Here is a 23258-nt window from a genome sequence, read left to right as displayed (position 1 = left end):
TGATGGTTAAACTCACTGGCACATTGTTTTAACTGTTTTAACTATATATATTGCTTTTAAATTATATATTGTTTTAACTCGGATCATGGTTTAATTTGTTTTTAACTGTGTATATTTATTGTTTTATATCATATGTTTTTATCTGTACGCCGCCCTGAGATCTTAGTGATATAGGGCGGGATATATATTTTTTTAAATAAATAAATAAATAGCAGGGGGAATAAAGTTGTGTTTATAAAGTGGCTTTGTAGAAATTGTTGTTTATGGGGTACAATCTGGACTTTGCAGTTGTTTGTCCGCTGTTCTAAGTTAGTAACTGTGAGAGTCAAAATACTTGTCTTTCAAGTCTTTGTCTTTTGAAATTGAACAGCTACGTTTGAGTGACCATATGGAAGGAAGGACAGGGCTTCTGTATCTTTAACAGTTGTATAGAAAAAGGAATTTCAGCAGGTATCATCTGCATGCATGCAGCACCTGGTGAAATTCCCTCTTCATCACAACAGTTAAAGCCGCAGGAGCCCTGTCCTCTTTTGTATCTGGAGGAGCCCTTCTAATGTCATCTCTTCTGACGTTAAACCTATATTCTTATGTGGTCTTTCCCTAACTTCTTTGGGCCTTTTATGGGGAAAAAAAATCCCCTGAGAATGGAATTCAATAGTACAAGAAACATAGGTCTACCTTGAAAAATAGTAGCCATATGTTGAGTCTGTCCCTTTCTATCAGTAGCAAAGGAAGTTAGGCAGGTGGCTACTAGGAGGAGGGCTTTCTCCGTTGTGGCACCTCGGCTGTGGAATGAGCTCCCCAGAGATGTCCGCCTGGTGCCTACACTGTACTCCTTTCGTCACCAGCTGAAGACCTTTTTATTCTCTCAGTATTTTAACAACTAATTTTAACTTACACTTAAATTTTACTGCTTTAATTCTGTATTTTAATCTTATATCAACTTCTGCTGCGTGGTTTCATCCTGGTTGTGCTTTTTATACTGTATTTTGTATTTGTGTTTTTAGATTGTTGGTTGTTTTATTATGTTCTTCATGGTTTTAATTTTTGTGAACCGCCCAGAGAGCTTCGGCTATTGGACGGTATAAAAATGTAATAAATAAATAAATAAACTTGCACTGTATCCTGTAGCCATTACACTATGTTTTTCCCTGATTCCACAAGCAGCAACCAACCATGTGAAGCCAGGATAGTGGAGATGGATTCTAAGGCTCTTGGAATCAATCATCTGGATGATAGGAAACATGAACTTTGTGTAATGGATAATGCTACATGAACCTGACTGCTGAGGCATATATACTTCCAGTACCAGTGAGAATGCAAAATAAACAGAGTACCGGGACAAGGCAGATAAGAGTGTAAACGAATGTTATAAACATCACGGGTTCTCTTCAGGGAGCCATTTCACACTTTAAATAGGATTGTCTGGGAACCAAGCTCCTCTGTAAATCATCTCTTTCACAGAGTGACAAATATAATCCTTTTACATAAATGGTCTTTAACGATGCGACTGTAATATTAAAGTCTCTGCTATGATAAGCATTAGCAGGACTCTGAAAAGGAGGAAATTAGGTCACAGTTGTCCCTGTATTCTCTCCTGAAGAGTTTTTGAATGAAATGTTTTTCCCCCAGGGTTGGTCCTGTCATTAGACAGAATGAGGCAGCTGCCTCAGGAAGCGGATTTTGGGTTTGATGAAAAGGAGCAAATTGTGAGACATTTAATGCATCATCATCATCATCATTATTATTTCTGCCAGGGAGGGGGAGTTGTGCCTGTTGGTTTTTTTTTGTCTCATGTGTCAAAATAACCTGATCAGCCATGAGTACTAGGTACCTCGGCTTACTGGGAGGCAGGGCACCATGGGGCCAGCTGTGGCTTTCTCCTCTGCTTCAATGAGACCACTGGTAACTCCCAAAACTAAGCTTCTTCACCTTTTTGAACCAATGATTCTGGATTCCTGCATAAACACCTTCTGAAGCAATTGTATACAGCTGCAAAGTCACGTATAGTGTGCAACTGGAAGTCTCCATATTCCACTATGAAAGCAGTATGAAAGTGGTATACAAAAGGCTGGAGCCACACTACTGCTTTATAGTGGTATTGACGTGTACTGCAGGATCTTCACTACTGCTTTATAGCGGTACTGAAGTGCACTGACGACTGTTAGGGCCCATTGCAACATACCTCTTTCATACTACTTTCATAGTGTTATATTCTGCTTGGTGTAGATGTATCATGGGGCCCAATAGTTGTCAGTGCACTTCAGTACCACTATAAAGCAGTAGTGTGGCTCCTGCCTTTTATATACCACTTTCATAATGTTTATTTTGCTTGGTGTAGATGTGTCCTGGGCTCCAACAGTTGTCAGTACACTTCAGTACCACTATAAAGCAGTAGTGAAGATCCTGCAGTGCACTTCAATACTGCTATAAAGCAGTAGTGTGTCTCCTGACTTTTATATACCACTTTCATACTGCTTTCATAGTGGAATATCCTGCTTGGTGTAGATGAATCCTATGACTATGTATAAACTTATGCAGCAAACACAGCAAGCAAGGAATCCTAACTTTAAGAAAGATATTATGGCTCCATGGTTTCCATTAATTTTCGTTGTTGAAGCCATTCAACTATTACTCAAATTCCAACCATGTACAGTTGCCTATATTTTTTTCTAATACACACATATACATAAAATAACACACACTTGCACATGCTCCCTTTAAATGCTATATAAATTATATCTTATTCTGTCATTAGATATCAAACTCCTAGTTAGGCCATTTTACTGTAGATATTCCATAAACATATCGGTTATAGACGAAGAATTATGATCAGTGAATTCTTTTTCTTTAGTGATCTTGATTTATCATTATGTATGTTGTTCTTTTTATTGCCTTTATTTTGTTAAGTTTATTTCAAAATAAAATAAAAATATGCCCAGCCCTTGAACTCACCATTTTGAACTCTATAATTTAGCACAGGATCAAGATTCTGCCTTGACAATACATACTTAATCAAAGTAATTGGTCATTTACTGCCTCAGACATAGCATGAAAGAAACACAAATATTAAAAAAAAATACTTATCAGGCCTCAGCAAATCACCTCCTATCAGTGCTTATCCTGAGTTTCGATGTCATAGCAGTGTAACCAATGTAACATGAGACAAAGGAGAGGGCTTTCTCTGCGGTGGCACCCTGACTGTGGAATGCCCTCCCCTTGGACGCCCGATTGGTGCCAACATTGATTGCATTTCAACGCCAAGTAAAAACATGGCTTTTTAACAAAGCCTTTGATGGTTAAACTCACTGGCACATTGTTTTAACTGTTTTAACTGCTTTTAAAGTATATATAGTTTTAACTTGGTTCATGGTTTAATTTGTTTTTGACTGTGCATATTTATTGTTTTATACTGTATGCTTTTATCTGTACGCCGCTCTGAGATCTTAATGATATAGGGCGGGATATAAATGTTTTAAATAAATAAATAAAAATAACCAGAAAACACCTGCCCTCAGAAGCAGTAACGCCTTAAGAAAGAGTTCTGCTCTGACATAAATAGTCCCTGCAGATGAGAGCATAAATCTACTGTATAAATCACCCACGTAAAATGTGCAGATAATGCCTAATGGCATTGCCTGTTGCAGCAGGGTTTCCTCACTGGGTTTCTTGCCTGCTCACAAGCCAGGTGTGGAAAAATGCAGGCTGGATAGAAGAGGTGAAGACTAGAGATGGGGCACAGTTAGGACTATAGGAAAAAGAGGCGACTAGCTCTGGTGCTATGAATTCTCAAAAAGGTTTCTTTATTTTTCTCATACGAAATATAAAAAAATGTTCTAAAAACTTTAAACCAAACTTGTACAACGCTCAACGTTTCGGATCTTGTGGATCCTTCGTCAGGAGCTGCACGACGAAATTATTTTTCTGAGTAATAATAAATTTAAAGCCTTATTGATATATTTTGAACAGTTTGTGAACAGTTTGACTGCTGAAGGAGAAAGAATGAACACGACTGCGATCTTGTAAAAAAATATATCAATAAGGCTTTGAATTTATAATTACTTAGAAAAGTAATTCATTTTGTTGTGCAGCTTCTGACGAAGGATCCACAAGATCCGAAACGTTGAGCGTTGTACAAGTTTGGTTTAAAGTTTTTAGAACATTTCGTATGAGAAAAATAAAGAAACCTTTTTTTGAGGATTCATAGCTAGTTGCTTCTTTTTCCTATAGTCCTAACTGTGCCCCATCTCTAGTCTTCACCTCTTTTTCCTATAGCCTTTTCGTGGTGCTTTTCCCCTCTTTTTGCACAGTTAGGACTGCCAGGTTGCAACTGGACTTTCAATCTGCTTTAATAAGGAGGACTGCAGGTGATTTTCACAGAGGATGCAAATACTTTGCAAACAATAGCATAGACTGAAGTCAGTGGAGGTATGCTGCAGTGTAAATGGGTACTTGGAAGTAAGTGGCTTTATGATTTCAGGCAACTGAAATCAATAGGACCTACTTCCGAGTAAACATGTTAGGACTGGGATGGCAGACTCACAACATGTCACTGATGGGAGTATCTATTGCAGGGGTCCCCAGTCTTTTTGGACCCATGTATACATCTGGGAATTTCAAAAACTGCTCTGGACATCACCAAAAAATGACTCCTATGGAGGATGTGGCTAGTCACACAATGGCTGCCGTAGGGGGCTGGCTAATCAAAAGCGAGCTAAAGAAGGGTGGGGCAGAAAGAGAGAGGCCTTAGCTTAGGGTGACCATATGAAAAGGAGGACGGAGCTCCTGTATCTTTAACAGTAACGTAGAAAAGGGAACTGCAACAGGTGTCAATTGAAGTGGGTGAAATTCCCTCTTCATCACAACAGTTAAAGCTACACTAGCTATAGTAGAGTGGCCAGATACAAAAGAGGGCAGGGCTTATTTATTTATTTATTTATTTATTACACTTATATACCGCTCCCATAGCCAGGGCTCTCTGGGCGGTTTACAGAAATTCTAAAATTGAGATAAAAACAAGTATACAAAATTTAAAACTCTAAAACACAGAACATACACACATAAAGCATTAAAAACTGATTAAAAACTAAACATGTGGGTGATGAAGATGTGCCGCCATATGCCTGGGCAAAGAGGAAAGTCTTAACCTGGCGCCGGAAAGATAGCAGTGTTGGCGCTAGGCGAGCCTCATCAGGGAGATCGTTCCATAGTCTGGGGACCACCACTGAAAAGGCCCTGTCCCTCGTTGCCACACTCCGACCTTAGATGTTGAACGTAGTGACCGGGTATATTCATGTCAGGAGAGGCGTTCCGTCAGGTATTGTGGTCCCAAGCCGTGTAAGGCTTTATAGGTCAAAACCAGCACCTTGAATTGGGCTTTAGCTTTAACTGTGTTGATGAAGAGAGAATTTCACCCTCTTCAATTGACACCTGCTGAAATTCCCTTTTCTACATTACAGTTAAAGATACAGGAGCCCTGTCCTCCTTTTCATATGGTCACCCTACCTTAGCTAGACCTAAGGTTTATCCTAGGATCATCCCAGGGTCATCCCTGCCTGCTCCCGGGATCCCCTGTGTGTCATTTACATGAACAGGGATGATTCCGGGATAAACCTTAGGTCTAGCTAAGGCCAGAGAGAGAGAGAGAGAGAGAGAGACAGACAGAGGAAGGGAGGGAGGGACGGATGCTAGAGGCTGGGAGGGAGGGGAAAATAACGGAAAAGGGGTAGAGGGAAGAGAAAGAGAAAGACTAGAGGCTGGGAGAGGGGAGAAACAGCAAGGTAAAGAGGTGGGGAGAGAAACAACAAAGCTACAGGCTGGAGAAGAGGGGGAATAATGAGGCAAAGGGCTAGAAGGGACCGAACAAAGAGTGCCCTAATATTTCTCAAGATTTTAATTAAAACACATTTTTTGAATGGTGCAAGGATTGGAGAGCTTCATGGGTGCTTTTGGGAGGCCCCCACGGGGGCCATGGCGTCTATGGGTGCTGCATTGGAGACCCCTGATCTATTGGATTTCAAGGGATATGTCTACACAGAGTATTTACTCCATTGCGGTGGCGGAGTTGCGTACCTTTGTTTAGATGACGCAGCCACCAATTTGCGGCCACGTCGTGGTATCTCCCCTGAAGCTGCATATTTTCGTAGTGCCATTTTACCATGAATTTTAACTTTGCTCAACAGTTGCCGTAGTTCTCTGTGCGGGCGTCATTGGTGGGGTGAATGTGGCTTAGGACGGTGGGCGTACTTTGGGCACGGATTGGCAGAAGGGAAAGTCACGTGAGTCAGGGGTGTGAGGAGAGCAAAGGTCTAGCCTTGATTAGTCAGAAGTAAATCATTGCCTTCAATTGGTACTTTGGGAGTACAGGGGCAGAGGAGTCTGAAGAATGATTTTGCCAGCCCCTTTTAGTTTATTTATTTATTTATTGCATTTCTATACCGCCCAATAGCCGAAGCTCTCTTGGTGGTTCACAACTGCTCTGTGGGAAAGTGGGCTCAATCGCTGCCTCTTGCTTTAATTATTCATTGAGCACTAGGTAATCATGCTTACGCTGAAGTAGGGATGGGAAAACTGAGCAGTGGGATGTGGAAAGGCTCAATGGATCGGGGTTTTGTAAGCACCTCTTTCTCCCCCTCTTATTTCCCTGGCCCTCTCTGGGCTGTAGCCATAGCTAGAGGAGGAAAGGGGCTACTTCTGTTGTTGCTATTATGATTAGTGCTGCTACTAATGCTGTTTTCAGTCATTCAGGGCCAGGGCTATTATTATTAGTGCCTTGTAAACATCTCTCTCTCTCTCTCTCTCTGTGGCCTTAGCTAGACCTACCTGATAGTCCGCAATGGAGGAGGGAAGATCTTGCATTGCGATTAACACGAGATCCCTCCTCCGTTTACACGTGAAGCGCGATGACCTCAGGAAGAGAGGCGTTGCGCCCGCCAATTTTTTTATTTTTAAAGAAGACGCTCGTGCACTAAAGGTAGGTGTTTTTAAAAAACTTAACTTAATTTCCCTGCTCCCCCCACCCTACCCTCGATAAGTGCAGCGGCTCTCGGCTCTGCGCGAGTAATTGCGCGGAGCCGGGTCAAACCGTGGCAACGGGCCACACATTCTGCCGTTTCCGGCTCAGCCCGAGATCGCGGACAAAGCGGGCCCAAAGTGGAGTGCTCTATCCCGGGGCAAGGGAGGGATCATCCCTCCCTGATCCCGGGATCCCCTGTGCGTCATGTGGACGCACAGGAACGATCCCGGGGTTCGCCCATGATAAAGCTCGGTCTAGCTAAGGTCCCTCTCTCTCTCTCCTCTTTCTTTCCTGCCCCTGCCCAGCCCTCATCTACAGGAGGCAAGGAAAGGAGTGGTCTGCTATTATTATTATTATTATTATTATTATTATTATTAGTAGTAGTAGTAGTAGTAGTAGTAGTACTGTTGCTGTTCAGTCATTAGGTGTGCCCCTCCCACCCCATGGAGAGAGAGGGCTGTGAGGGCAGATGGTTGCATGTCTACTCAGAAGTAACTCCTCCATTTTACTTTATGAACACGTGAGTGAGGGGGAGGGGAAGCCTGTAGAATCAAAGCTTCACAGCTACAATGGAGCACAGATGAGAGAGGCACCTGTTGATTCAAAGCTATGTGGCTGTAGGTGCACAGAGGCACCCTTTTACTACTATGGAGCAGAAGAAGAAAAATTACTTTCAGAGTCCCGTCGTTATTCGCTGTTTGCTGCGCATTACGGTCGTTCAACCGACCCTGCGAAGTTTCAAAGCAGGATATTCCACGTTCAATCCTGCTTGTGTATTGCAGTGGTGGTTGCTTCGCAAATGTGATGCTGCGGGCTTTCGGGGGATCATCAGTCAAAGATTGCAGGCTTAAGCACACTTATTTGGAAGTAACTTCCATTGACATCAGTGAGACCTCTGTCAAGTATGGCCTTAATTTCAAAATGATATTGATACAACTAACTTTCTGTGGGTCAAGGCCACTGTCCGAAAGGAGAGAGCATTACAGCTTTTAAAATCCAGCACGGCGAAATCCAATCTTTAAACCAGTGGATAATATTTACAGCCTAAATACTGGGAAAAACATTGGGAGAAAAATGTCGCCAGGGCTCCAGCAACAACAGTACATAAAATACTGGTTGGGAGTCAGCTAGGTTTCATGAAGGAAAAAGGGACCAACTCATTACAACTTACGTTGTGTTAGGAAGGTTTAAAATGTGTGTTTTAACTTTGCCTCATTTTCTTTGTGTCTTACTTTATTCCATTAACTAACAGAAATGATCTTCCAGGCCAATAATCAACTGTTCACATCTTGTATATGTTGGATAAAACATCTTGGAAAATTATTTTTCCTGCAAAAATATAAAAAGGTGACCTACTTTTCTCTAGTAGGCACATTCCTGATAATTTGATCTGTGTTTGAAGTATCAGTTTTATGACTTATTTAATTTCCTGACACTCATGATAAAATGATGTCATTCAAATACAGTTTTTCCCCCTTTGGAGGTTTTTGATCCATGGCTAAACATTTTCCCAATTTCCTTTTTCTTGGAAATGGCTCTGGATGGAATCAAGGAGTACTTCAGGAACATATATTGTGGTCTCCAAAGCCTGCTTGTTTATCTTATTTTAAATACATTTATTTATTGAAGCATTTGTATGGCACATTTCGGGAGGCCCTAAGGGCCCCAAGGGGGCTCAGGAGGGCGGAACAAAACTCCCATGAGAGAAGGTTACAACATTTGGGATATTTCAGCTTATAAAAAAGGTGACTGAGGAGGAGATGATCAGAGGGGTAAATAATTAGTCATGGTGTAGAGAACGTAGATAGAGATACGTTTTTATCATTCTCTCATAATATCCCTTCTCATTATCCAATGAAGCTGAATGGTGGGAGATTCAGCACAGACAAAAAGAAGTACTTCTCCACACCCGCACATAGTTAAACTATAGAATTTGCTTCTCCATGTTGTGGTGATGGATACCAACTTAAATTTAAGAGAGGATTAGATAAATTCATGATGGATAAAGGCTATCAATTTCCACTGTCGTAATGGCTATATACTACTTTCAGGATCACAGGCAACAAGGCCTCTGAATACCTGTTGCTGGGTAACAGTGTGGGGGAAGACTACAGGCCCTTTGGAAAACTGGATGCTGGACTGGGCAAGGGCTTTGGCCTGATTCAGAATGGCCTTTATGTTGTTGTTGTTTTAACATTTTAATCTGATGTTCTATTTGTGCCATAAAGAGATAGGGCTGCGTGTGGACTGAGGGGGAGGATCTCATGATTAGCATATTGCGAGTTCCTCCCCCCTCCCTCCCGGAAAGCTGGGAGGTCTAGACATGCCCTAGATCTCCTATTAACCCATATAGCAAAACCATAAACATTTAATGTGGCAGTGGGATCACACATGTTCACCTGCTCTTGCTCTATTTCTACTTGCTTGCTGTAAAACTGAAATAGTGCACATGTGCCTACATTCCAATGTACATATAGATCTAACATGCATCATCATCATCTTCATCATCATCACACACACACATTAATTTTGAGGTCTTAGGGTCATATGTTATTGGGTGTATGCATTTTGCAACATATAAATGTATGTTCTACATGGGTGTTACAGCATATGTATCATGGGTGGGGGAAGACTGCCATCCCACTGAAAGGACACACATCTCTGCTTTCAGTGTACACAGTTTGCCATATGTGAGAATAGTCTTTTGATCTTATTTCATTGTGAGTAAAAGACAGATCTAGTTTTCTCTGCTTCTGCTCTCCAGTAATACCTTTCCCTTGCCTGCAAAACCCAAGTCTCAAACCTATGTATATAATCTGATTGCAATCAGAGATCTTTGCTGTTGAGAGCTTTAAATCAATGCCTGTAAGATGCTAGGTCATGGCCATTAAGCCAAGATTCTTAAGAGTAATTGCTCTTTTTTGCGGTTCTTCAGTATTTACTTTTTGAGCCAAGAGCCTGGAATCACCAATTAACTTTGGAAACAAATGGTGTTGAAAGTTTCTGGACATGGCAATAGAATGAATAACTGCTTACCATGGATGCCGGGCTGCCTGCTCACAGGTATACCGTTTATTGGGGTCTTTCTCCATCAAATTCCGAATAAAGTCTTTAGCTATTTTTAGAGAAGGGAGGAGGAGAGGGAAAAAGAGAAAGAAATATACTTGATGCCTGAAGCAACAGTGGTATTAAAGGCTCATCTTAATCTACACAGCGCAGACATTTGATTCTCTGAAACAATATGAGAGTGTTCCACTAGGAAACATTGAAAAAATGAAATTAGTAGCTTCTTGTAGTAGATTAAATAAAAAGCACTTTATACACGTAAGGCATTACGGTAGTAATAAGAAAATCAATCAAGTGAATGACCATACATAATGTAATTCAATTCTACATTGTTTCCCCAGACTAATGTTTTTATTAATAAACCCATGTCTTACTTATTGAATTATTATGATAAGATTTGTCATATAAGATGGTAGCTGGGACTTTTTGAAGACTGAAAAATTATTCATATAAAGCCTTAATGAAAACCCCACATTTTATATGAATAAATTTTCAGGTTAATTCCCACTGTAGTGGCTAAAACATAGCTGCTACAATGAGCTGTGTCTTCTAAAAAAAATTACAATCTCTGGCAAGGCCATTCTCATTACGTAGTAAGAACACTGGAATCCTGCAACCTGTATATATGACTTTAAAAATAAACAAATATGTATGAAATCTTTGGGCCTCTTCAGATAGGGTGACCTATGAAAAGGAGGACAGGGCTCCTGTATCTTTAACAGTTACACAGAAAAGGGAATTTCAGCAGGTGTCATTTGTATATATGCAGAACCTGCTGAAATTCCCTCTTCATCACAACAGTTAAAGCTGCAGGAGCCCTGCCCTCCTTTGTATCTGCTAGCCACCAGTAATTCAGTTACCCCTCTTGGTTTTCAGATTTAAGGACAAAGACTTTTGAGCATTGTCTTCATAACTATAAAGGTTAGAAAATTGGTGTTGGGGTGCGGGTGAGAAGTTGTTTTATTTTTTAAAAAATAAGCCAAGCTTCTCAGTTATCTGAATTCTGTACTGTATATCTTCTTCTGAACATATCTCATATGCCAGATTAGCAGTGCATGTACATACTTGACTTTGATCATAGTACGTTATGTCCATAGTGTGGCATATTTAGATGTTGAAGCTGGAGGAGAAGTGTCCTATAAGAAGTTCCAGAATGCAGACAGGGAAATGAGAAAATGAATTTCGAAGAAGAAAGGAAGACAACCCTCTAGCTAACACAGGGGTGGGCACAAGCTAGATCTCCAGATGTTTTGGACTTCTCCCCTAACCCCCTGCTAGTATGAGCAATCATCAGGAATGTTGGAGTTGAAGCTCAGAACCTCTGAACACCTACATTCTTCCCACCCCTGTTCTAACACAGGGGTGGGCAACTTATGGTCTTCAGTTGTTGATCGTCTGTAAGTCCCATCATCCCTCATTATTGGCTATAGCTGATGAGAACTGAAGTTCAACAACGTCTGTTGGTCCACTAGCTGCCCACTCCTATTCTAACACAATGTTTGATATATAAAAAAGTACATGCATAATAATACTAACAAAGGTTGGCCAATGTCTGTATTAGTATCTCATTTGTGATTATAATTGTTCCTTACCAGATTCAGAGATATCATCCCAATATGGAGAGTCAAATTCATATTCTGCCTTAAGGATTTGTTCAAAAAGCTTGGAGTCATTTTCATCATAGAACGGAGGATACCCACAGAGCCTAAAATGCAAAATTAAAAATACTAATCAGGACACTTTAAGTCATTGGAGAACAAACTATTAAGGAAGTCCTTCCATTTTTCACAAATCTGAAATATGTAAAATATGAGCTTTGATAGGATTTCTCTGGGGGTTATGATGCTTTCACCCAGCTTCTCTACTTAAAAAATGAAACATCTCCCTTCCTTCCTTCTCCCGCAAGAATTCCAGACAAAGCATTAATCTGAAAGACAAGATAACTGCTTCTCGGTGTACTTTTATACAGACACACACACATAGAGAGAGAGAGCGCCCAGTGATTTGAGATCAGTCTGAAATGAAAAGCTAACAGGTCTGTAGGATTTGTGGACCTTCTGACTCACTAACTTCTGCTCAGTTTCTTCAAATTCTTTAAGCCCAGATTCTTGGACAGTCTTCCAGAAAGGGAATAGTGATGCTGCAGATGGAGGGGAAAGGCAAGAGAGGAAGAAGAGAATAATTTCAATGAAAAAAGGAGTAGAGTTGCTTCCAGACAAACGCTTCTTTGTGCTACCAGTCGAAATCAGCTTGGAACCCCTGTGAAATGTACTGAATGAGACAGGCCTACAGCACAATCAAAATCTCAACTGGAAGTGTCCTAGGTGCTGCAAGGCAGTGAGGCATTCCCGCTTGGTTTTAGAGGCCACAAGTGTGGCGAGTGTGACGTAATGGGGCATTTTGGAGACAGCAAGGGTATATCTACACTACAAACCCGTAACAGCTTTTCATCAGTTTGACTGTCGTGAAGAAAATCCATTAAGATAAAAAAGACAGAATGGCTGCACGATGCCATTCTAGCACGATTGGTAGTGCTAATAGTCCTCCATCTGGAAGCACCCATGGTTTCCTCAAAGGATCCTAAGAATTGTAGTTTGATGAGCTGTGGAGAGTTTTCTGTAAGAGATTCCTAATTTTCCCACCTTCTGAACTATAATTTCCAGAATTCACAGTCCAGAGGAAATGGCTCTTCTTTCTCCTCCACATGAGTCGTTTCACTTATCCATCATGTGACACCATCATGTGGTGTTTCTACGCCCACACCATCCTAATTGGCTACCATTTGTGTGTGGTGGTGGAAATGCTCAATGTGACAACGTTCTATCATGAGTAAACAAAACAGGACACAAAGAGAGGTGAAAGTGAGACAAAGGTTGCAAATGTACAATAACTTGGCACTAGCAATGGTCCAAAATGAAGAAACTAAAAAAGTACTGAAATAAAATGTCAGGACAAGCAAAGATTAGAACAGCAGCCTACTAAGGAAGATAAATATAGCAATTAAGGATGCTCATCAATGAAATATTTTTCTGTGGAATAATCACCTGCCTCTTGACTAATTGGTTAGTTAATTAATTGATTAAATTTAAATGAATTTACATAATATTTGGCATAACATAATACACGCCATAACTTTGAAGAAAATGTGAAAGAATCTATGACTTAATAAAAACAACTTCTTGACCTTTCTAGAAAGAAAGGTCATTTATAAATATTCTTTTGAATTCTCTATTATAGTAACATGCCAGAAGCAAAATAACCTCAAAACATAGAAGTATGCCCTAAAATGAATTAAAATTTGCCCCCATACAAAGTTTTCAGACAAAATAAAGACTATAAAAGATAGATCCAGTGAACTGCCAGTGGAAGGTGACTTTCTGTCTACCTCTTCCCCTGGGCAGAACCCCATTCTCCACCAAGCTCCTTCTAATGATCGGGGATCCTCCAGAATGAGGTAGGATGTGGGACAGACGCAGAGGAGGAAAGAGCACTGTGGCAGAAGGTGCCCCCACCTGATTTTCGGCAATTCCCCCTTGCCCCCATGGAAACTCTGGTGCCAATGGATTTTTTTTCCTATTTCTTTTTTTGCGCTGTGGGTGTGGGTGTGTTGGCGTTCAGAAGGCACCTTAAACCATGGCTTTAACCATGGTGGTGAAGTCAGAAAGCCAGGCCATGTTCAGAAGACACCTTAAACACCACGGCTTCAACTACGGTGAATAAGGCTTTTTGCTTTATTCATCATTGTTAAAACCGTGGTTTAAGGTGTCTTCTGAACACAGCCCGGCTTTCTGGCTTAACCACTGTGGTTAAAGCCATGGTTTAAGGTGTCTTCTGAACGGGGCCTGTGTGTCACAGCTGGGGAAGAAAGTGATAACCCCCACCCCCACCCCATGTGCTGCAGTCATCCCCAAAATACACAGACCGTGCTTGTAGGAATTAAAAGAAAATGTGGACAATATCCCATGGGAGGTTATCACATCAGACCAAAGTCTATCTAGTCTAGCGTTTTATTTTCAACAGCAGCCCACTGAATGCCAGTGGAACCTTGTAAACCTGTTGTTAGTTCCAGCTGCTAATATCCAGATGTGTACTGCATTACACTCTATTAAAGCAGCAATCGCTAACCAGGTGCCCTCCAGATAAGTTGGACTACAGCTACTATTATCCCCAGTCAGCAGGCCAAATGGTCAGGAATTCTGTGAGTTGAAGTCCGAAACATCTGGAGGGCACCGTGCTGGGGAAGACCATATCCTGGCTAATAGCAATTCATAGTTCTAGCCTTCATGAATTGGATCAGCTTAAGGCATTTCATCTTTTGGCAGTCAAATCCATAGCTTAACTACGCATTGTGTTAAGACGCACGGATTCCTGCCAGGAAAACAATTTTAAAAATGAGGCCCTCAAAATAGTGCAGTGTATATTTGTACACGAATAGACTAAATAACAGAATCAGTTTTCAGTGGGAAAATCCCAATCCATCCTGGGGGAGTTTCAATCAACTGGCATTTTCGTCTCCCCGCAGTGAAACCAAGCACTTAGGAAATGTCCGAGGCTACGGCCATCTCAAAAATAGCAGCCAGCTGTTTTGCCAGCATTCCATTGCACCTACATCTTCTCAGCATTTACTAAATGCAAGCCCGAACATGTAACCAAAAATAAAAGGATGCAACTACTGTATCATCCTCCTGGGAAAAACGGCTGCATCTGTGAAAGAGGAACATATTTGAACATTTCCCGGGGAAAATACTACAAGGAACTATTTGAATGCAAGGCCACATGGGAATCTAAGGAAGCGGCTTCTCCCTAAAATGGGAGTGCAAATATTGGAGCAATTAGAAGAATTCTATTGAGCAGAATTTGAGATAATGTTGTGCACATTATAATGCTGTGTGAACCAGGATGTCCGAAAATTATCCATTTATTTATTTGTAAAAAATGGTGCTCAAGGTGTCTGGTAAGTATAAGTGTGTGGCTAGAACTTACCCCAAATTCAGGGGTGCAGGAGCAGACCTAGGCCTTAGCTAGACCTAACTTCTATCCCGCGATGGAGGAGGGAAGATCTCGCGTTGTGTTTAATGTGAGATCCCTCCTCCGTATACACGCAACGACCTCAGAAGGAGAGGCATCACGCCCGCCATTTTTTAAAGGGCCAGCAGCGCACGAAAGCTCATGCGCTAAAGGTATTTTTTTTTAATTAAAATTATTTGCCCCGCTCCCCCCAACCCCCAATGGGCGCAGCACTCCTCCCGGCTCCTTGCGAGTAAATTGCGCAGAGCCGGGTCAACCCATGGCACCTGGCCACATGTTCCGTGGTCTCGGGCTCAGCCCAGGACCGCGGAAAAACTGGGGCCAAAGGGGAGGGCTATATCCCGGGGCAAGGGAGGGATGATCCCTCCCTGATCCTGGGATCCCCTGTGCATCATGTGGACAGGGACGATCCTGGGGTTTGCCCTGGGATAAAGTCCTGTCTAGCTATGGCCCAAGTCTGAAGGAGATGCTGCTGCAACTACAGTGGATCTCTGTTTCACCAGACCATATTCAGAGAACTGGCTGGCTGACGCATATACCTGAACCCAGCAACTAACATGTACCTGCAAGACTCAGAAAAGCCACTGAGCAGCTGACTAGGGATGGGCAAATGACTGACGTTTGAGATCACAAAGTTTCCCCAAACACTGTCTCATTTGTATTGTGCCCAATCCTAATTCCCGGTTGCGATCGCTGCTCACTTGATGTGAATGGGAGATTTGCGCAAATCTTCTGAAATCTGCACGAATCTCCCCAAATTTGTGCAGCTTTCCTAATTTGTGCGACTTTCCTTCATAGACTAAACTGGGGCTGATTCAGTCAACTGAGGATTTTTTTTTTTTTTTTGGCCAATTAGGAAATTTGTGCAAAATGAAATGGGAATCAAGAACGAGACAAACGCGAGCGTGTGTTTGGCAATTGGCGAATATTTTCGGTGGCGATATGCTCATGCTCCTATTTGTGAGCAAAACGAAAATTCTCACACATCCCTGCAGTTGACCTACTCTGCCGGTTTCAGCACTTTTACCTGCCATTGGCCCACTGTCTCCATGCGTACCCGGCTCTCCTGCCTTCTCTACAGCACAACCCCTCATATCTAGGCTGTACGCCAGGCTGTTTCCTGGTTATTCCCGCATGTCTTCAATTCCCTGTCTTTGAACTGTTTCTGCTGAAGTTCTTTATATCCTTCTTTTGTATTTTGGTCAAGTTATTCTTATACCCTTTTTTTCTCCTTTCCTTCCTTCAGATACACAGATTCCCAAACTTCTTATCTCTCACCTCCTAGGTCCTTGCCCGATTTGATTTCCTAGCCCACAGTGTCCCTCCTACAAATCACCCCATTCTCTGTTTCATGCCCCTGCCAACAGTATACGGCTCCTTCTGTTTAAGAATTATTTCAGCAACACTGTCCTGTCACTCTTTTGAGTGGCACTGTTATCTTTTATTACCATTCTAAGGGAGCTTTTTTCCTTGGGAATTTTTTGAATATTTTTTATATTCCATGACATCATAGCATGAAGCCCTAAACAACTTGGGACCAGGATACTTGAGAGAGCGCCTTCTCCCTTACCATCTTGCCCGATCACTGAGGTTGTCAGGGGGCATGCTCCTGGTGGTTAGGGTGACCCTATGAAAAGGAGGACAGGGCTCCTGTATCTTTAACAGTTGCATAGAAAAGGGAATTTCAGCAGGTGTCCTTTGTATATGAAAGAGCCTCATGTGGCGCTATGTGGTAAGCAGCAGTTACTGCAGCTGAAACTCTCCCCACGGCCTGAGTTCGATCCCAGCGGAAGCTGGTTCTCAGGCAGCTGGCTCAGGTCGACTCAGCCTTCCATCCTTCCGAGGTCGGTAAAAGGAGTACCCAGCTAGCTGGGGGGAAGGCAACCGCGACTGGGGAAGGCAATGGCAAACCACCCTGCTACAAAATCTGCCAAGAAAACGTCAGCGAAAGCAGGCGTCCCTCTAGGAGTAAGCAATGACTCAAGTGCTTGCACGAGAGGTTCCTTTCCTTTCCTTGCTTTGTATATATGGAGAACCTGGTGAAATTCCCTCTTCATCACAGCAGTTAAAGCTGCAGCTGCCCTGCCCTCTTTTAAAACTGGTCACTCTAGTATAGCTCCTGCAGCTTTAACTGTTGTGATAAAGAGGAAAATTCACCAGGTGCAACATGCATACAAATGACACCTGCTGAAATTCCCTTTTCTACGCAACTGTTAAAGATACAGGAGCCCTGTCCTCCTTTTCATTTGGTCACCCTACTGGTGGTTCCACGTGGTCCTGTGGCCTGATTTGAATCCACCAGGAGAAGAGCCTTTAGTGTAGTGGCCCCTTCTCTGTGAAACTCTCTGCCCCTGGAGGTCAGGCAGGCACCAACACTAGGCTGCTTCCTGCACCTCCTGAAAACAATTCTGTTTCGAGAAGCCTTCCACAACTGACTAGCCACTATTTTTCTGGCTCCTTTGTTTTGAAATTGAACAATTTTAATTAGCTTTTAAAATCTCCTTTCTTTTACTGTTTATACCTATGTTCACTGCTCTGGAATCTCTGTTGGATAACTGAGCAGTATATAAATATTGTAAATAAATAATAAATAAATAATCTTAGGTGATAGGAATGGAAGGATTTCAAATGAGAAGCAACAGTACTTTTTTTTTTTTTAGCCTGTGATACATTTAAGATAAATAACTAAATTGATTGACCTATATCTTTTTATGATTCAGTGTTATCTTTTCTGAACCTATTAATTAAGGGCTTGATCTAGTCTACTGTAGGTGCAACATTCACTTATGTGGGGATCCCCACAATATATAAGAGGGCTTCCCCTCCTCCTGTGGTGCACACATAGGCACTGCGCCTGGGCATTGCAGGGGAAGGAAGGAGTGCTTAACGTGTGGTGTCTGCTTTTGTTGTATCTTTAATTTGCTTTTATTTTTTATGACATTGTGATTTTAAATCGTTGTAAGCCACATTGAGCAATGCACAGGCACTAGAAGGATGGGATTAGGGTGACCATATGGAAAGGAGGACAGGGCTCCTGTATCTTTAACAGTTGTATTGAAAAGGGAATTTCAGCAGGTGTCATTTGCATATATGGAGAACCTGGTGAAATTCCCTCTTCATCACAACAGTTAAAGCTGCAGGCGCCCTGCCCTCTTTTAAATCTGGTCACTCTAGTGTAGCTCCTGCAGCTTTAACTGTGGTGATGAAGAGGGAATTTCGCCAGGTTCTCCATATATACCAATGACACCTGCTGAAATTCCCTTTTCTATGCAACTGTTAAAGATACAGGAGCCCTGGCCTCCTTTTCATAGGGTCACCCTACCATGATGGGATAGAAATCTATCTATAAAAAAATAACTTGATCTACACCTCCATTTTGATTGGTTCATGTTCATGTTCCTTGACTGAGCAGATGGAGGAAGACTGGTTGGGGAAATGGGTGGCACATACAGGCTGCCCATTCTCTGCCACAGTGCAGCCTGCTGAATGCCTGTACATGGGAGAGGGGAAGAGAGCTCTGTTATACCCAGTGGCCACCTTCCCCAAACTGGTGTCCTCCTGATGTGTTGGCCAAGCTGGCTGGGAATGCAGGAAGTTACAGTCCAACATATCCGGAGGGCATCACGTTGGGGAAAGCTGCCCTATGTTGATGCTGCCATGCACAGGTGTGTGCAGTGGGATGGGTTTGAACCCTCTTAGGGCCTTGCTAGACATACCTCAGAATCTGTGTGGGAGGAGCAGCCAGCCCGCGCTAGAAGTAGCGCGGGCTGTCACTCCTTTCCACACGTCAGACACGACGGGGAAAGGAAAGCCCCATCGCATCCTCCATTTTTTAAAAAAAGTTAAAGGGGCCATGTGCGCAGGAGCGCACCAACGAAAAGGTAAATTGTTTTTTTTAAAAAATAAAGGGTTCCCTGTTCCCCCCTGCCCCGATTTCCCCCCACACAATGTCTGATGCCCCCTCCACCACCACCCCGGCCGTGATCTCCCCACCCTGGCTCCGCTCTTCCCCATCTCTCCTGCCTGGTCCGCTCTTCCCCCCCTGGCCCCCATCTCTTCCTCCCCTGTGATTCCCTCGCCCCCAGCCCGATGGGCACAGCGCTCCTATGGAGTGCTGTGCCCAGTGCACGGCTTCTCCCAGCTACTTGCGAGTCAGCTGCGTAGCCGGGAAAAGCTGCAGAACCAGCTAGACTTGGCTCAGCCCGGGGCTGTGGAAAAACCGGACAACAAGTGGATCCGGTTATCCCAGGTCAAGGGAGGGTTTAGCCTGGGCTAAACCGTTGTCTAGCAACGGCCTTATATTTTCCAACCAAAAACACACACACACACAAATTGTAGTGGGAATTTGGGATCTATAATGTAGCAGCTTTAAATAAAATAAAATGAATGTAACATATGGAATAACAGGAAGTTCCAAGCTGCTAAAATTAGCAATGGCTTCTTCATACAAAATGAGCTCTCTTATTTAAAAAAACTGACCATAAAATCTGAGATCTGGAGGCAATTAAAGTGAAGTGCTCAGGACTGGCCCTGCAGCAAGTTTAGTATTTCTTAACACATTTGTCTACGATTTTTACATTTTTGGGGTAGTTGTAATCTATAATATATTCAATCATGCATTAAAGAAGACAGCAATAGGCCAGAATTAACTTATTTTCCCACTGGTCTGTGTCCAACTCTATCAAGAGACACATGGTATTTTATTTATTTATTTTAAAAGTATTATCTGACTAAGACAGCCAATTCAGCTTACATGGCTCTCATGGCAGCTTAAAAACAGGGAAAAGCTATCATATTCAAGAAAAGTTAAAATAAAATATCAGATGCTTAAAAGCATAACAATGTTAGGCAGCAGCTTAAAATACTGCAAAGACTCAGGGTGAAACTTGATGAGACGTGATCTCTTGATTTCCTGTTTCAAGGGCCCTCAAACTGAACTGGGACCACTGAATTGTAGGAAAGAAACTTAACCTTTTACCCCTGCACCATTTACCCAATGAAAACTGCCTCCCCTCAAACTGCTATTTGCCCTATGTTCAGCAAAACGTATGGCTACTTTTTACAAAGAGACATGAGATTCAGTCATGGTTCTCAAATGTCTCATTAATTTGGACATTGACATCATTATCATCATCATCATCATCATCATCAGTGTGCAGGGCATTTACACAATAAAACCCATCTGAAAAAGCAAGTTTTTACCTATATGGCAAAGACCTGGAAAGGGCCAAACAGGCAGGGAATTCTAGGACGGAGGGCCAAAACAGACATTTTTACTCTAAAATAGGTGCAGAGCATCTGATCCAGATCAGAACCCTAGCGTGGGTGGGTGATAGATGTACTGATGGCCAGCAATTTGGATGGCTTTAAAAGGGGGTTGGATAGGATGACCATATGAAAAGGAGGACAGGGCTCCTGTATCTTTAACAGTTGCATAGAAAAGGGAATTTCAGCAGGTGTCATTTGTATATATGGAGAACCTGGTGAAATTTCCTCTTCATCACCACAGTTAAAGCTGCAGGTGCCCTGCCCTCTTTTAAATCTGGTCACTCTAGTATAGCTCCTGCAGCTTTAACTATTGTGATGAAGAGGGAATTTCACCAGGTTCTCCATATATACAAATGACACCTGCTGAAATTCCCTTTTCTATGCGACTGTTAAAGATACAGGAGCCCTGTCCTCCTTTTCATATGGTCACCGTAGGGTTGGATAAATTCCTGGAGGCAAAGGCTATCAATGGCTACTAGCCCTGATGGTTGTGGGCTATCTCCAGTATTTGAGGCAGTAAGCCTAGGTGCCCCAGTTGCTGGGGAACATGGGTGGGAGGGTGCTGTTGCACCATGTCCTGCTTTGTTGGTCCCTGGCCGACGGCTGGTGGCCACTGTGCGAACAGAGTGCTGGACTACATGGACCCTTGGTCTGATCCAGCATCAGGGCGCTTCTTATGTTCTTATGTTACTAACGGGAGCTTTAACACACACACACACCCAATTATGGGTCTGATCTAGATCAGGAGACCCTGTGGCTGCAATTTCTATTGTGAAATGGTGCTCCATTGGTTAAAGCTCCCCTACTCCACCATGCTAAGATCCTGATCTGGATCAGGGGCCCTGCACCTACTCTAGATTAAAAAGCCAATGCAGCTGCTAAATACTACAGATGCTGGAGAAATCTGCAACAGATACAAATGACTCCAGATTTCTACGACTCCGACCTGCAGATTCCCCAGTGGAACGTGTGTGTTTTTCTGAGTCACGTGGCATCTGTAGAATTGCAGACCAGGCTTTCACTTTTGCAGTTGCACACATCTGCATTAATTCGTCCACAGTGATGCTAGTACACTTGAACTATGCGCTAGCGTGCATTAGCATTAACAAATCTGATTCTGACAATGAGTGGATGATGTAACAAAAGACACCTGACAATCTGTGAAACACAGACAGAACGAATTTAGCAAAATCCAAAATCCTAGATACAGAGTTAAAGTAATGTCTGGTTTGGCCGGCATCACACCTTCAGTACAAGATCTTACTGTTGCCAACTGTCTTGCCAAAAAGAAAAGTCCTCTTCGGTACTTAAGTGTTGGTATGGATATAGTTTATTTCTGATTCTAATAGCAGCCAATCAGGCTTCTCTGGCTGCTCAGATGGAGTCCCTCTCCTATGGACTGTCCTCCTCCCAAACATCTGATATTCACAGATACACCACTCTCTGGCCGTTTCTACACCTGCCTTTTTTCCAGGGATCGTCCCAGGATCATCCCTGTGCATGCAAATGACACACAGGGGATCCCGGAAGCAGGCAGGGACGATCCCTCCATTTTCCTGGGATAATCTTTAGGTGTAGAAAGGGCCTCTACATATGTGTGCAGTGGTGGTAGCAGAGGTACTTTTTTATTTATTCATTACATTTTTCTAATAAACGTAATAAATTACATTTAGCTGTCGTGGCTCACAGCAGCTGAGAGCTATTCTCCATGAATTTGCTCCGTCTTCTTAAAACCCCTTATATAGTGGCCATGAGCACATCTTGTGGTAGTGAAATGCCAAGGGATGTGATAGAGGAATGATTAGGATCATGACAAAATGGGCTTGGGACATCGCAACAAAACCTGGAGATATGCGCAGAGTTTGTGAACTTACTGCTCCAACACGTGCGCAGATGTAGATCTCAAAAACCGCTACTACCAATGTTACTAGCACGCCACCAGTGTTGTAATGATGGCTGTGCTGGAATAATGGCTGACTTTGCAGCCATCTTTGTGGGTGGCAGGCCTGCCCCTTTCATGGAGACTTCACGGAGAGGCCTGCACACGTGCAAAATGCTCACTGAGTCTGTGGGGCTGGAGGTGAGCGAGCATGTCATCACACTGCCCAGGCAAACAGGCAATGCTCCCTCTCTTCCAGGCTGTGAACTAAAGGAGGCGATGATGAAACTGCTGGAGCGTAGGAAGACAGGGATTACACCCAAGCACTATCAAGGCAACTGAGCACGTCTTCCTGTCTTCCAGTGCTATGCTGCCGTGGATTTTTTGGCTGTGGTGCAGTGCCAGAAGACAGTAAATGTTGCCCAGTTGTTTGGACAATGAAAATGTTGCAATGTTAATGTGGGAAGACAGGGAATTGCCTGATAGCCAGAGCAATGAGGGGACATATTCCCTTCCCTGCGGTCAAGGCAATGTTATTTCATTTGCTCTCAATATTGATACTATGTAGCCAATGTGATGTCAAGTTGCTAACTAGATGGTCTCCAACTGGCTAGGTTCATCAAATCATACAATACTAGAGTTGGAGGAGCCTTATAAGGCCATAGAGTCCAACCTCCTGCTGAATGCAGGAATCCACCTTAAAGTATACCGGGTTGTTCAGCTGCATCTTGAATGCCTCTAGGATGGGACAGCCCACAACCTCCTTAGGTGATTGGTTCTTCATGTTATGAAGAAGAAGAGAAAATGGTGCCAGAAGGACAATAGGGAGGGAGAAGTTTCATGGCTCATCACAGCCAAGATGAAGAAAATGAAAAAAGGATGTATGTGCATGGGTAGGGTACAGGGGGCATTTGGGGGGCCCATTCTCCTATTGGTCCCAGAATTGTTCACAGACAATAATTCAGCAATTGGAACAGGGTTAAAAAAAGATTGATGCAATCA

The 23258-nt window shown here is 42.8% G+C and overlaps 1 protein-coding gene across 2 annotated transcripts in view; it reads right to left on the bottom strand.

Moving 5' to 3' along the window:
• CAMK1D (calcium/calmodulin dependent protein kinase ID) overlaps positions 1-23258 on the bottom strand; it is a 277010-nt gene that overhangs the window by 12779 nt on the left and 240973 nt on the right. For both annotated transcript variants that reach the window (XM_063134288.1, XM_063134289.1), the window contains exons 7-8: positions 11674-11786; positions 10052-10130 (exon numbers count right to left, since the gene is read on the bottom strand). In XM_063134288.1, the coding sequence (XP_062990358.1) occupies positions 10052-10130; positions 11674-11786 (192 nt within the window). The remainder of the gene's footprint in view (positions 1-10051; positions 10131-11673; positions 11787-23258) is intronic.

The sequence above is a fragment of the Elgaria multicarinata genome, chromosome 9 (genome assembly GCF_023053635.1).
Source record: "Elgaria multicarinata webbii isolate HBS135686 ecotype San Diego chromosome 9, rElgMul1.1.pri, whole genome shotgun sequence".
Taxonomy (NCBI): domain Eukaryota; kingdom Metazoa; phylum Chordata; class Lepidosauria; order Squamata; family Anguidae; genus Elgaria; species Elgaria multicarinata.
The sequence above is the reverse complement of the archived record's forward strand: the minus strand, read 5'-3'. Positions and strand labels throughout refer to the sequence as shown.